This window comes from Sceloporus undulatus, chromosome 2 (genome assembly GCF_019175285.1).
Source record: "Sceloporus undulatus isolate JIND9_A2432 ecotype Alabama chromosome 2, SceUnd_v1.1, whole genome shotgun sequence".
Taxonomy (NCBI): Eukaryota; Metazoa; Chordata; class Lepidosauria; order Squamata; family Phrynosomatidae; genus Sceloporus; species Sceloporus undulatus.
This window is the reverse complement of record NC_056523.1, coordinates 76595477-76609897: the sequence shown is the minus strand read 5'-3', so window position 1 is coordinate 76609897 and position 14421 is coordinate 76595477. Positions and strand designations below refer to the sequence as shown.

At 44.4% G+C, this 14421-nt stretch overlaps 1 protein-coding gene across 1 annotated transcript; it reads left to right on the top strand.

Annotated features, from left to right (window-relative positions):
• Positions 1-5760: 5760 nt before the first annotated feature.
• LOC121923508 (2'-5'-oligoadenylate synthase-like protein 2) lies at positions 5761-14088 on the top strand. The gene is given in 6 exon segments (XM_042453987.1): positions 5761-6001; positions 8887-9087; positions 9090-9183; positions 10723-10925; positions 12413-12654; positions 13945-14088. Coding segments are annotated over 5 exon segments (843 nt in total). The 5' UTR covers positions 5761-5830; the 3' UTR covers positions 12587-12654; positions 13945-14088.
• The last annotated feature ends 333 nt before the right edge of the window (positions 14089-14421 follow it).

Here is a 14421-nt window from a genome sequence, read left to right as displayed (position 1 = left end):
TACTTCAGTTGCTACAAAAGTTCAAAGTGCAGAAGTAGTTTGTATTCACTTGAGCAGCAGAGGGAAGTAGAAAGGAGGAGATGGTGGAATCTTTCCCTTCCCAGTAGGCTCAGGGGAAAACAAACTGCAGTAGCCTTTCCTTGTGTGATCAGTTTGCCATCTTGACTGCACTTGGATATTGCTTGGCCACACATGTCCTGGTTTTCATCTGTGGAATGGTTTTAAATTGGCCTGGGATACAGAGAGTATATCTCTGCAATTCATGTGCTTTCTGATACATGGTATGCAAGCAATGCCTGTGGTGTAAAATACATTAGGGAAGGGTGGGATTGGAATTAGTCAGTCTGAAAGTAGCCATCCAGTGAGCAGAACCCACAGTCTTCAGGTACAGAGTAAAGGAAATAGTTATTCATAATGTGCACACACTGCACAAGCCAAGGAAGCATGCCATTTTAAGGCCCTTCTGGCACTTGACACCCTGATCCACACTTGACCTTCTTGGATGCTGGCTGCCCCGTTAATTCTCCTGTCAGTGAGAAAAGTCTGAGATGATCAGGCCATTTGAAGCCTTAATGAATTCTGACAAGTCATTATTTTTCTTTTAAAATACCAAATCATTCTTTGCCTTTTATTTCACTTTAGCTCTGGGGTAGTCTGCTGCTGTGGATCCATGTTTTTAAGTCAGGTTCAGAAATGTGAAATACTCTACAAATTGACTCTGTTCCCTTGGCAGTTTTCCTTTTTCTCATGGGGCAAGCTACTGACTTAAAAAGGAACAATTATACTACTAGACTTTCAAGATACATTTTTAGAATATTAGGTTCCTTTTCAGCTCTGTATCTCATGGCTCCTGTGTCAGCAGGGAAGTGAACCTGCTCTGGGTTTTAGTGTGACTCTAAAATTGCTGTTCAAGATGCTGGACCTTTTTTGAGGATAGGGACAGCTTCGCTAAAGGTCAAGGTAAAGCCTAGAGTTGGTTTAACATGCTACTGACATGGAAGCTATCAGCCACCCCGTTATAAGCCAACCTATGGGCTCTATACTGTATGCAAAGGCACACATGGTAAAAAGAAACAGTAATATGTGATTCCAGATCTGTAGACTTCCCATGTCTTTTAGCCGAAGTCTGTGTGGCCCTGTGCATACTGCTAGCTAAGTAAGGGGTAAAGAACAAAGGGAAACTGACAAAGCATTCAGTGCTCTGGAAAAGACATTTTCCAGTACTCCTGCCACCTGGTTGACTGATGGAGCCAAGGAGACAGATCTCTTGGCTAGCCCTGCCAAAGCAGCAGCAGTAGCACCCTCCAGGTACCAAGCACTAAGCAAGCATGTGAATAGCTGAGAAAAGCTGTGCAGAGTTATAGAATCATGAAGCTATTTCTAGCAAGTACCAAATAACCATGTCTTTGCTATGGAACAGATTTATAATGGCTCTGATACTGGCCATGGGCCTCAGAAACCATCTGCTTCACGGCGGTGTTGTGTGCATTACAGTTGATGCTGCATCTTCCCTATGTGAATGAGGGCAGCCCAGAGTATCCCCACAGGTAACCAGTGGCAGAGAGGAAATTATTTTTAAAAGTAATCACTATCTTCCTCATTTTGTTTCATGGGGAGGACTGATTATCTCTGATAACTCAGTCCTTCTGCAGAATGTAGTTTCATCTGCGTTTCCCAAGGGGGCTTTGTGAAGTGCAATGTCCCTAAGATATTGTGGTGGTAGTGGTCATGTCTGCAACCAGTCTCCTATGTTTCATGGAAAATGTGCATACATATACTGTGTATGGTAGTTGTGAAGAATGCAGGTATGTACAACTTGCATTTTCCCCGTGTAAAGCAAATATAGAATAAGGAGGAGGAAGAGGAGCCAGTTATTTGTATTTAAAGAAGGATATTGTAGGCTGGGTGTATGTGTACCTTTTGCAGCCAGCATGGCTTACATCTGTGTAATGTGTGTGTATATAGAAGCCTTCCCCAACTTTGTGTCCTCATGATGTGTTTGGACTACAACTGTCTAAGTAACATGGCCCATTCTAGCAGAGGAATGATGAGCATTGTAGTCCCAAAATATTTAGGGTACAGCAGGTTGGGAAAGGCTGCTGTGTCATATGAGACATTAGTATAAGAGGCCTCAATGAGCCAGTAGAGGATAGAATTGCTTCTAATTAGATATTTCCTAGATATTTGTTTTAAACACACATAGCCCAAAACCCAAATGGCCTGAATGAAATTTAATTGGCAAGCAATTCTTGTTTTGCTTGGTTTTTCTTTTCAAAGGCTCCATCTTCTCCTCTTATTTCCACTTGTGCAGGAAGAATAAATACATTGGCCATGTAGCCCCTTCTTGTGTACATTCATGCCATTTTTGACTTAGGGAGACCAGAAGGTGAACCTAACACAAGGTTTTCTTGCCAATAAAACCTTGTGTTAGGTTCACCTTCTGGTCTCGCTAAGTCAAAAATGACTTGTTCAGAGGAGGTTTGCCCATACCTTCCTCTGAGGCCGAGATGGTGTGACTTGCTCAAGGTCACCTAGTGAGTTTCCATGGCCAAGCTAGGATTCAAACCCTGATCTCCAGAGTCATAGTCCAATGCTCAAACCACTACACCATATTGGCCTTCCTGTAGCCACTGGCTGTTTGGAATTCTAGCATTCTGACCACTAGATTTTTCATATTGAAAAATAACAGACGCAGGGAACTTGGCTATGGGGTCCTCCACTACTAATTTTCATTTTCTTTGTGTATCTCATCTGTGCCTGTGGGAAACTCTAAAGAAAGGAAGGAACAAAGGTCAAAAATGCGGGGGGGGGGGGGGGAATAGAAAAGTTGTAAAAGGTGTAGATTTGGACTGAGATGGTCTTGTGGAATTGTTGGTAAGTCAAGATGGCCCTGTTAGTTACAGAGTGTGCTTGGACCTGATGTGGTGGGTATGTATTAACACAATAAAGCAGTCATTTGAATGTGTGTTTTGCTTTCTATGAGCAGGAATCTCACAACATACATGTCGGGTGCTGCCTCCAAAATTCTGGTCATTCTCACAAATACAGAATTGTTCTCATGGAAGTAGACCATGTCCTCCCCTCGTGGTTCTAGTGAGCAAACTGCAAGAGAAATAGTTTCACAAATCTATGTAACCACCATCAACACTGAATGCAGTAGAATAATGTTTAGGATAATTTTGTGTCTCTACTAGGGGGTAGGGAGCTCTTTGTTGTGTGAGTGTGAGTAGTCACACTTGCCACTGGGTTTTTCCAAGAGAGAAAATCCTCTCTCTCTTTCTGGCCAATGGTTTGATGCATGGAACTTGTAGAGAGACAAAATGGTGGCTTCCTCTGCTTTCTACCTGCCTGCCAGGCTGTTAATAAAGGTACAGGAACAAGGACTGAGGATAACATCTACCTAGGATGCTCTCCTTCTTCAGTCCAGCCTGGTCCCTGTTGGACCTTGTGACTGGGAGGAACTTGCCCTCCTTGTGGAACTGGCACAGCTTTGTTTGGAAGACACCCTTGGAGGGCCTGAGGGGTGAGAGGGAGGTGAACTAGCTCCCCTTCCTTAGGACATTTGCACCCGACTGACACCATGGGCCCTCTTCATCTGACTCAGGAAAGCTTGCTTTCTGATTTGCAGGAGTGAGGGCTTTGGGGAATGATGTACAGTCAGCACTCCATGTTTTATCCATGGATTCAAGCATACACAGCTTGACAATATTTTAATATAAATTCCAAAAAGCCAACTTTGATTTTCCCATTTTATATGAAAGTCACCATTTTACCATGTCATTGTATTTAATGGGACTTCAGCATCCATAGATTTTGTTATCCACCTGGGTGGTCCTGGAACCAAACCTCAGGAGATACCAAGGGCCCACTGTATTAGTTCCAGCCAATATCTAATTTCAGAAATCATGTGTGTGTGTGTGTGTGTGCGTGTGTTGTGTGCCTTCAAGCCGTTTCCGACATGATTACCCTAAGGCAAACCTATTATGGGGTTTTCTTGGTAAAATTTGTTCAGAGAAGGTTTGCCATTGCCTGTGAGAGCATGTGACTTGCACAAGGTCACCCATTGGGTTTCATGGCTGAGCTGGGAATCGAACCCTGGCCTCCAGAGTCCCAGTCCAACACTCAAACCACTGTGCCATGCTGGCTCTCATCATAGGGCTGACCTATAATCAGATCAGTGCCCCCACACACAGCATGAATGACAGGCGTAGTATGTCAGCTGCAGCAAGAATGCCAAGGGTGACCCTCTGTTCTCTGCCAGGTATGTTTTGATCAAGACCTTCCCTTATTATATTCTTCCCCAAAGCTATCTCAACGCTCTACATGTTCTGGTCTTTCTGTTGCTGAAAGAGCACCACTGTGATACACTGAGGGGGGATTTCAAGTGGTTTGAGGGAAGAGCAAGACTGGCAAGAGGACAACCTGTCTTGGTGGAAGGGAGGGTGCCTCCTGTGTGCAAGCAGACAGGAGCCCTAAGGGTAGGTCTGCCTTGAGCTGTTCGACAGTGGAAGTGGTGAAGTCTCCTTCGTTGGAGGTCTTTAAACAGAGGCTGGATGGCCATCTGTCCCAGGGGGTGCTTTGATTGTGAGTTCCTGCATGGCAGAATGGGAATGGACTGAGTGGCCCTTGGGGTCTCTTCCAACTCTGATTTTATGATGACAGCTTTGGTCTCTGGCTTTGCCAATGGGTGGAAGCCCTATAAAAGCTTTCAGATAGACACCAAGCAGTCCTTGCAACAAGAATGCATGTTTGAGGACAACTGGTGGAGGGGGGAGCAACTCAGTGCTGAACTACAGGCTGGGATCACTTTATTTTTCATTTCATAGTATTTCTGATTTCTATGCCTGCGTGTAAAAACTGGACAGTGAAGAAAGCTGATAGGAAGATAACTTATCTGAAGCATGGTACTGGAGAAAAGGTCTGCAGGTGGGGTGTGGAGGTGACCCCCTGCATTTCATAGGGTGTTTTTTGTTTTGTTTTGTTTTTTACGGCAAAGAATCCTCAGAGGTGATTTGGCCTGTTCCTTCCTGTGAAACATAATTGCCTACAGTCCCTGGGATTCGTTGGCAGTCTCTCATTCAAGTCCTCCCCAGGGCTGGCCCTGCTTGGCATCCAAGATCAGACAGAAACTTGGGATGGGGCAAAACTCTCCAACAATGTATCCAAGGCCAGCCTTTCCCAGGTCTGTGTCTGATCAGAGGCAGGGGAGGTGGACTTGAACCCTGGATCTGCTGGAGACAAAGCTGCGTGAATGCAGGGCTCATTTCCCTGCCCTTTGCTGCTCCTTGCATAAGTTTCGTTTCCAGCTTTCCCTAGAAAGCGAAAGTTGGTGGCACTAGAAAGAAGAGGCCTTTCCCCCACATCTGGGATTGTTGTTAAGGAGGCACTCAGAAATTCAAGTAGACCTTAAAGCTAAGCTTTCATCTTCTTGTCCCCCTGCTTTCATTGGAGGATCCCAGGACTGTCTCTTTAGATACTATGATGACATTTCTATTACCATAGCCTCAATGTGATCAGCTTGGCTTCCAGGGAGAGTCCAGCCTTGCTCTCCCATTGGTTCACCTCTCTGGCTGTCCCCTGTACCTCCAGCCCCCTCCCCTAGCCCCCTATTTCCAATGATGTTCTCTTGATCCATTTTCTTCCCTGTCCAGCTCTTGCATCCCTCCCTGGAGATGGGGAATATGATGCCTTGGACAAGGAAAGACTTCCAAATGCCACCTTAAGAGCTTGGGTTGGGCTCAGTGACAGAGGAACCAATAAATAGGGCTAAGCAGAGGAGAGATTTGGCACTTCAGCAGCAACAGAGGATCAGGAGTGCCAGAGACCAGGGATGGAACTGTTGTTGTACCAAACCCCCTCCAACAAACTCGATGCCTACATCACCGACCACCTCCTGCCCAGCAGAGAGTTCCAGGAGAATGTCCAGGATGCTGTCCACCGGATCTGCTCTTTCCTGAAGGAGAGGTGCTCCATGGATGCCAGGGTGATCAAGACCATCAAGGTGAGCTTGACCTCCTCTTTCCTCAGGCTAGAGCCAGGTGGCCTCTTGGGCAGAAGACCTCTGGCAGAAAAAAACAACTCATCACTGGATCAGCTGAGGGCTATGGAGCACCAGGGAGGCAGCCTTCTTTGCCATCCCTTCCTCATGGCCAGTCTTGGACAGTGGCTAAGGAACAGTGGCCAAGTCTTCCTGGTCAGGGAAGTTCTGGGACTTGCAGTCCAAAAGGCAGAGTTGGTTGCTTGTTTGCTTGCTCCTACCTAGTGAGCAGGATATGGGCAGAGGGTAGAATAAGACTTGTAACCCAGAAGTGGGAAATGTGTTTCCCTCAAGATATAGTTGGATTGCAGCTCCCCTATATCCTAGGCAGCATTGCCAACAGAGAGGGATGCTGGAACTTGCAGTCTGACAACATTTGGAGGGCTGCAAGATTCCTGCCTCCACTTTAGCTCCACAAGCCCCGCCTTCCTTTAATTCAGAGCTGAAAGTCGGAGGGGATCAGAGCTTGAGAGAGCTCTGCTCTGCTGTTCCTGTCCCCTTCCCACAAAGAAAGGACTGCTTTGGTGATTATTGCCCATTTTCTGGAGAGAAAAAACAGCAAGGGCCATTCACACTGCAGACCCATAGCACAGTGATTCCACTTTAACTGCAGAATTCCATCTTACAGAATCCTGGGATTGCCAGTTCAGGGAGGGGCATCATAGGATCCTCAGATTTGGAATTCCTCTAATGTCTCCCCAAACTGCAAACCCCGGGATTCCATAGGATGGAACAATGGCAGTCAACATGGAATCATAGCACTGTAACTGGGTAGTGTGATTGGCCCCAAGAGAGCAATGCTCACCATTTGTTTTTCCTGAGAAACTCTAGGAGAGGGTGAGGAGGAGAAGGCAAGAGGTGCCCTGAGACCCTTTGCCTCCCCATGGAAAACGGGGGAAATCACCAAAGAGGAATTCAGTTAAATAGCTAGCAAACGTAAAGTCAGAAAAGCTAAAGAGCAGAATGAACTCAGGTTTGCTAGAGAGATTAAGGCCTGTTACAGACTGCCAAAATAAAGCTGCTTCAGGTCTCTTTGGAGATATGCTATTTAAATGATGCATGGGTCCTAAGAATCCGGAAGCTGCACCAAAGCTGCACTCCAGTGCTTAGGAATGGAGTGTGGCTTTGGTGCGACCTCCAGACTCTTAGGACCCATGCATCATTTAAATAGCATATCTCCAAAGAGACCCGAAGCAGCTTTATTTTGGCAGTCTGTAACAGGCCTATGAACAATAAAAGAGGCTTTGGGGAGGGTATGTCTGTAGCAAAAGAAAGAATGAAATGGTAGGGCCACTACATAGAGATGGTGAAATACTAACAGAGGACAGAGAAAAGGCAGAACTACTCAACATCTTCTTTGCCTCAGTGTTCTCACAAAAGGAAGAGGGTGCTCAACCTGAGGAAAAGGGAGCAGAGGATACAAAAGGGGAAATGTAGCACAAAATAAGTAAAGAGGTAGTATCGGAAGACCTGGGTAATCTAAATAAATTTAAGTCTCCAGGACTAGATGAACTACATCCAAGTGTATTAAAAGAAGTGGCAAATTAATCTTAGAGCCACTGGCAATCATCTCTGAGAACTCCTGAAGAACAGGAGAAGTCCCAGCAGACTGGAGGAGCACAAACATTGTCCCCATCTTCAAAAGGGGAAAAGAGGAGCCCAACAATTATCGTCCAGTTAGTCTGACATCAATACCAGGAAAGATTCTAGAGCAGATCATTAAACAGAGAGTCTGTGAACATCTAGAAGACAATTACATAATCACAAAAAGTCAACATGCTTTTCAGAGAAACAAGTCATGCCAGACAGATCTGATCTCTTTTTTGATAAAATTACCAGTTTGGTAGATGAAAGGAGTGCTGTAGATATAGCATATCTTTATTTCAGTTAGGCTTTGACAAGGTTCCCCATGATATTCAACCAAACAAGTGTAACAATGGGTCTAATTAGGGAAATTTTAATTAGCTCAGATTGCTGGAGGGGGGGCTTACAAGTACTCCGTGAGACCAGCTCCCAGTCTGTCTACAAAGGGACCAAATAACTCCCTAAGAAACAGTGCAGAGGTAGGCTTTATTAATTAGAATCTAAATTTTTCGAAAAGAGAGCACACACAAACACACACACACGTGTTCAAGGCTCAGGAATCAAGGGTGGAAGATGGGGACAGACATGAGGCAAAACTAGGGGCTATACTTACTCCAGCAGAGACCTTCTCCTGGGATCCAATGGTGTGCGGATGGAGATGTGGGACACAGTTGCTTGGAGTGCATGCAGGGAGTGATAGTGCCAGAACCAGGTTGGGCCATCAAACCAACATAGTCTTGGTCTGTTTCCAACTTAGCACACAAGGCAAGTGAACTCCAGAGTTTTTAAAGGGGGCAAAAATGAGCCCAGACAAGAGGTGTGCAATTAGTTTGTGACACTTGGGTGGAGGTGTTAGGCTGGAATAATTTGGAGGGTGAACAGTTGGAGAGAGGTGCTAAGCTGATCAAGTGGGCAAACACTACACCTGTTCTTAGTCATTTGCATTAAATGACAAAGCCATTTGCCACTCTCTGGGAGGACATTATTTGTTAAGGCTGACCTCTTTTGGGCGTATTGTGTACATGGTCCCACGCCCATGCTTATCAAATTTGCAGATGACACCAAATTAGGAGGAGTAGCTAATACCCCAGAGGAGAGGATCAAAATTCAAAATTACCTTGGTAGATTAGAAAGTTGGGCCAAAGCTAACAAAATGGTTCTCTTCCAACTCTATGATTCTATAAAAAGAGCCTTGTGGATGACACATGCACCCCTAGGGCTCACTTTGTAGTCTCTTGAAATAACCAAACCCTTTTTCTTTGCAGGGAGGCTCTGCGGGAAAAGGGACAACTTTAGACGACAACTCAGATGCTGACCTGGTTATCTTCCTCAGCTGCTTCTCCAGCTACCAGGATCAGGCACAGAAACGTGCCTCTGTGATCAGTACCATTGAGAAGAATCTGCTCCAGTGCTGTGAGAGTCTAGCCTTCAAAATTGATATCCTGCCCCCACGGATAAAAGGTGAAGGATGACATTCTCTCTCTCTCTCTCTCTCACCATGCAATCAAGGAAGAAGAAGGAAGCTGTTGAGGTGGACATTCTTCCAGCATTTGATGTTTTAGGTAAGGGGCCTGACTAGAAACACAAATCTTGTCTGATTTCAGAAGCTAAGAAGGATTGAGTCTGGCTAGGAATTGGGGGCCAATACTGATCCTAAGGCAAACCTGTCACAGGGTTTTCGGGAGCTGAGAGTGTGTGACTTGCCCAAGGTCACCCAGTGAGCTTCCATGGCTGAGCAGGGCTCCTAGCGTGGTGTAGTGATGTAACTCAAATGCTTTAACCCATATCTTCTCTCATTGTTCTAGATGTATTGTTTGGCCCATATTTCTTGCCCACTTAACCATACACTCCTTTATTTGCTTGTCTTCTGTTTCAAATCTTAGGGGTGAAACAAGCTGCCCTGAAGGAGTGGCTTGCTGCTGCCCCTTTCAGCACTGGATTGGGGCCGTGGCAACCACATGCTGCGACCCTGATCCAGTATTTTTCTGGGCCAAATAGAAGTGGCAAAATGCAGCTTATTTTTGGCTCAGAAAAAGGGAGCCCTTGCCGCCGCCGTGGCACTTTCTCACACACCTTTTGGTGTGCGGTCTGTGAATGCTGTGCCAAAGAAGCATCGTAATGCTGCCCACTGTGCATGTCCAAACATCATGCCCCCATGCCATCCCCAAGCCAGTGCTTACTGCCGGTCTGTACAGCCCCATAGTAATAATTTATATATGATAAGTTATCAGTCATATATATTTCTATATTTATATATTTTGGCTACACTTCCTTTCAGATTGATAAATGCCCTGATCATAAATAAAACTTTTTTTAAAATTTGTATCCCACTTTTCTGCTGCAGGGCATTCAAAGCAGCTTATGGCTTACATGTTAAAACAGCAGTACATTATACAGTACATTATAGATATACAATACAATATCTAACACACACACTCCTTGAAAAAGAATTAAACATAAAATACAAATCTTAAAATACAGATCATTTATCCTCTCCTAAAGTTCACTTCCAGAAGGGTAGACTGAGCAAGAATTTCTAAGTAAAAAAATAAATAAATCAATTCCCCAAATTTTTGGAAAAAGAAGGAACATCCTGTGTAATTAAGGTTCTCACAATGACATTACAACTGTCTGAAATATATTTTTAGCACTTTTATCCTCTAACATAAAGAGGTAAGAACAAGTGGTTAGGTAACAGAAAAGTAATGCAGCAATGTTGTTTATCATTTTATCAGAGATTAAATAGCTGTGTTGAAAATAAAAGGAAAACACTCAGAACCTAGTTTGTTAATTCTCAGTCACTGTAGCCTCAGGGCATAGCTTTTAAGTGGTGATGAACTGGTGTGTATCTTCATTTCTTTGAGCGGGAGGGGGTTGTTAATATTTTTCATGCATTGCTTTTAGTCCAGCATCATGGATGACAAAGATAACAGGTTGAAGCACAAGTTTGAGAGGAATGATACACTATATTTGGCAAGGCTGATAGGATTTGTAGGCCAATTCTGCTGGAGGGTCAATGGCTCCCAAACTCTAGTTGAGAGTAAAGAGTACAGCACAACAATCTTATGATAACCCACTTTCCATCTCTCTTCCTACTTCAGGACAGATAACTCTGTCCTTCACACTCCAGGAAAGATACAAGCCACCTCCTAAAGTCTATATAGATCTCATCCACGCAGGCGGAAAGCCTGGTGAGTTCAATACTTCTTTCACAGAGCTGCAGAGGAATTTTGTGAAGCACTGCCCAGCTAAAGTCAAGGGTCTGCTGCGTCTAGTCAAACACTGGTACAAGGACTACAAGAAGGTGAGCTCTTCCTCCTCGCTGGATTGCATTAAGGAGGACAGTAAGGTTTCCAGGTCTCTGCTTTGGTCTCCGACCCTTTTTTCCTGCCAATGGATGTGGTGACTTTCATATCAGTGAGTGGTGAATCAGCTCTGGGTTTTAGTTTGAACTGCACAAGAGTTATCCAAAGTGCAGAATCTATTTGCGGGTAGTACTTGTCACTGTGAATAACATTTAAAGTCTGGACTAAAACTTGGAGTAGATCCACTTCCCCCACAGACATGGAGGCTGCTAGCCACTGCTGCCTTCTGTCTCCTTGGTTTGCTACTATTTTCCCTCCTAGACTTGTCAACTCAACAAGGCGGAGATCAGTTCCCATGCTGGTTCTCTTCATTATCTATCTCCACAGAAGGAAGATGGAAATACCAACCCTCTTGCACACACCCACTGTCAGCACAGCTGCCCATGGTTCAGGGAGCTTTTTGGAGGTGTTTAGAGGCTGGGTTCCTACATCATGTTGGTGGAACATAACGTTCTCTCAGTGTACGTCCAGCCTGTCTGCTTCTACCCCAGTACAATTGATATTTTCACTGCCAGAGTGTGCCCAGATGGCAAATAGTGCCAGAGAGAGGGGAGAGTTGCCAGGGTTGGTCTGGATGTTTCATCATGCACACAAGTCACAACTTGGTGCTGAAGTTAGCAAGTAATTAATACCAAGCAGAGCCTCAAAAAAGTAGGTTTGGGGAGTTACAACTCCCCAAAACACCTCAGCCAGCAGTCTGGGGGACTCTGGGAACTGTGTTCCAAAAAGTTACTTTTTCAAACACTTTCATCAAAGTGTAACCTCACCTTTACAGCTCCATGGCCACAGAATGTGACGTGCAATTTGAGTTTCCCAGAGTGTTAACCCTTTTTGAAGGAAACAAAAATATACAGGTATTAAAGTTAAAGCAGAACAGCAAAACAGCAAAAAATAAATCAGAATATTTATTCTAAATCTGCCTTCCTAAAGATTAAAAACTTATTCCAGAAAACAAAAAGAAATGCAGTTTGCAGTTTAAAAACAAACAACAATGACTTTAATAAATAAATGCATAACAACTGGTGATGATTTGGGTATAAAGATGAAATCTCACCGTCTTTAATATAGCAGGAAGAGACTGTTAATCTCAGTTAGAGGAGATTGTTACTCTGACTGAGACTGAGAGGAGACTGTTTAGAATCTTGGGAGAGAGTTTGTTAAACAGCCTCCAAGAGTGAGTAACCAAAGTCACGTTTAGATAGAATGAGATGAGAAGCAAGTCCCTGTCTTTCTAAGGAGGGAAAGGAGAATGCAATGTATAAATGTTCCAATTGCGTGGCAAATAAATTTGGATATTTGTATACCTGTACAGAAATTCTGCATAACATACCATGATTGCTCAGATGGAGATGGATGTAGGACAAGAAAGTCAGAATCTACAGTCTCCTCTGACTTAACTGATTTTGGTCCTCCTCTTTTAAAACAGGGCCTGAGAGAGAGAGATCCATCAGTATCCCTTCCACCCAAGTTTGCCTTGGAACTGCTGGCCATCTATGCTTGGGAAGAAGGGACTGGTCGAAAAGAGCAGTTCAACACAGCAGAAGGGTTTTGCACAGTGATGAAACTCCTGGTTCAGTATGAAGAGCTCTGCATCTATTAGACAGAGTACTACAGCCTCGAGGAGCCCACAATAGGGGCACATGTAAAAGAACACCTGGTGGGACAACAGTAAGAATGCTTGCTTTCTCTTGTTGATCTTTCTTACAGATACTTTTGTTAGCTTGGCCAGAGAAACCACCAGTCTTTCTTTCTCTCTGTTTTTAAAGACACATATACTTTCTATTTCAGCACACTTGTACAGCCTCCAAATGCCAGTCTGCATGGTTAATTCATTTGCAAAAGCTGCATTTTGGTACATGAAGTCAGCATCTCCCACTAGCCCAAAGAAGCACACGTAGGATAAGGTCCATGATTGCTCTGACTTGTAGGCCATGAGAAACTCAGTAGAATTAGTTTCTGTGTCACGACCAACACAGAATATTTTTATGCCAAATGGAGAATGCAAGATGGCACTCCCACACCCACCGTGGTTGCTAGCAGCTTCCATGGAAATAGTGCAGGAACTCTCCAAGGTGTTGAACCTTAGCCACAAAATAGGTTCCCTTAACATTCTGGCTAAAACCCAGAGTGTGTTCACTGCTTCACTAGCCTAGAAGCTACCAGCCCCTCCTGCTGCTCCTCCCCACACACTTCCACATACAGTATATAAGCCTGGTCAGACTGTCAATTGAACCTTGTATGGAAACAGCAAGAAAGTGTCCTCCTGAGGAGAGCCTGGAAAGGTTACTTTTTGGGGTTTCCAACTCTTGAATCACCCAGCCAACATGACCAGTGGTCTCTTGCTGAGGCAGCAGCCTAGCCTGGGTAATGCAGGAGAAGTCCATGGTCCACACAACTTCATCATCCAACCCTTTGCTATTTTCCCCAACATGGTAAGGTGACCATCTCATTCCACAGTCAAAGCCATCCTTTCCTCTTTTGGAATCTGCCTCTTGTCTCCTACCCTTTCTCTCCCTTCCCTTCTGTCACTTCTTTTCTCATCCATTCTGCCATTCTCACCTTTTCTCTTTAGTTTTGCCATCACCTGATATCTATCTGTCTGCCCATCTCTTTCTTTCTTTCTTTCTTTCTTTCTTTCTTCCTTTCTTCTCTCCCTCTCTCTCTCTTCCCTTCCCCATTCTTTTTTCTCTTAGTTTCTGCCACTCCCTCATTGGTCTCCTTTCCTACTAGACCTTTTTTTAATCTCTCTTCCCCTTCTGCCTCTCCCTCTTTTTTCACTTACTGTCACTCTTTGTCTCTCATCTTCTGTCACACCCTCTTCTTTGCCTATTTGGTACCTCCCTCCCTCTCCCTCCCTCCCTCCCTCTCTCTCCCCCCCCCTCTCTTATGGCTATTTTTCTGTGTGTTTATATAACACATTACAATATTTCTTCAAAAAATGCTGTGTTTTTTGTTCAGAGTCCTGTGATCATGGATCCAGCAGATCCAACTGCAAATGTTGCCCAGGGGAGAGGTTGGTATTGGTTGTCTAAAGAAGCATCCTCCCGCCTAAACAACCCGTGCTGCATAAAAGACAGTGTGCCTGTGACCTCCTGGAATGTGCAGGTACTGTTGATACACATGGGGGTCCTCTTGATATCTAGCTTAAAAAACACATGAGGTAAACACAAGTCATTTTCTCATGTAATGATTCATGCTCTCCAGATGATGTTCAGAGATTCTGATGCAATGTGCACACATAGGTTGAAATTATCTCCTGAGCACAGTTTTAGAGTTGTTCACATATGCAGTGTTCCATGAAAAAAAAAATCCCTAAGCTCTTGCTTGTTCATTTTCACATGGAATTTGTGAACTAGAATCGTATTTACATGGAGAAATTACTTTGGCATAGCTACATGGATAAACTGTCCCTTAGAGATGAATCATTAGTGATTC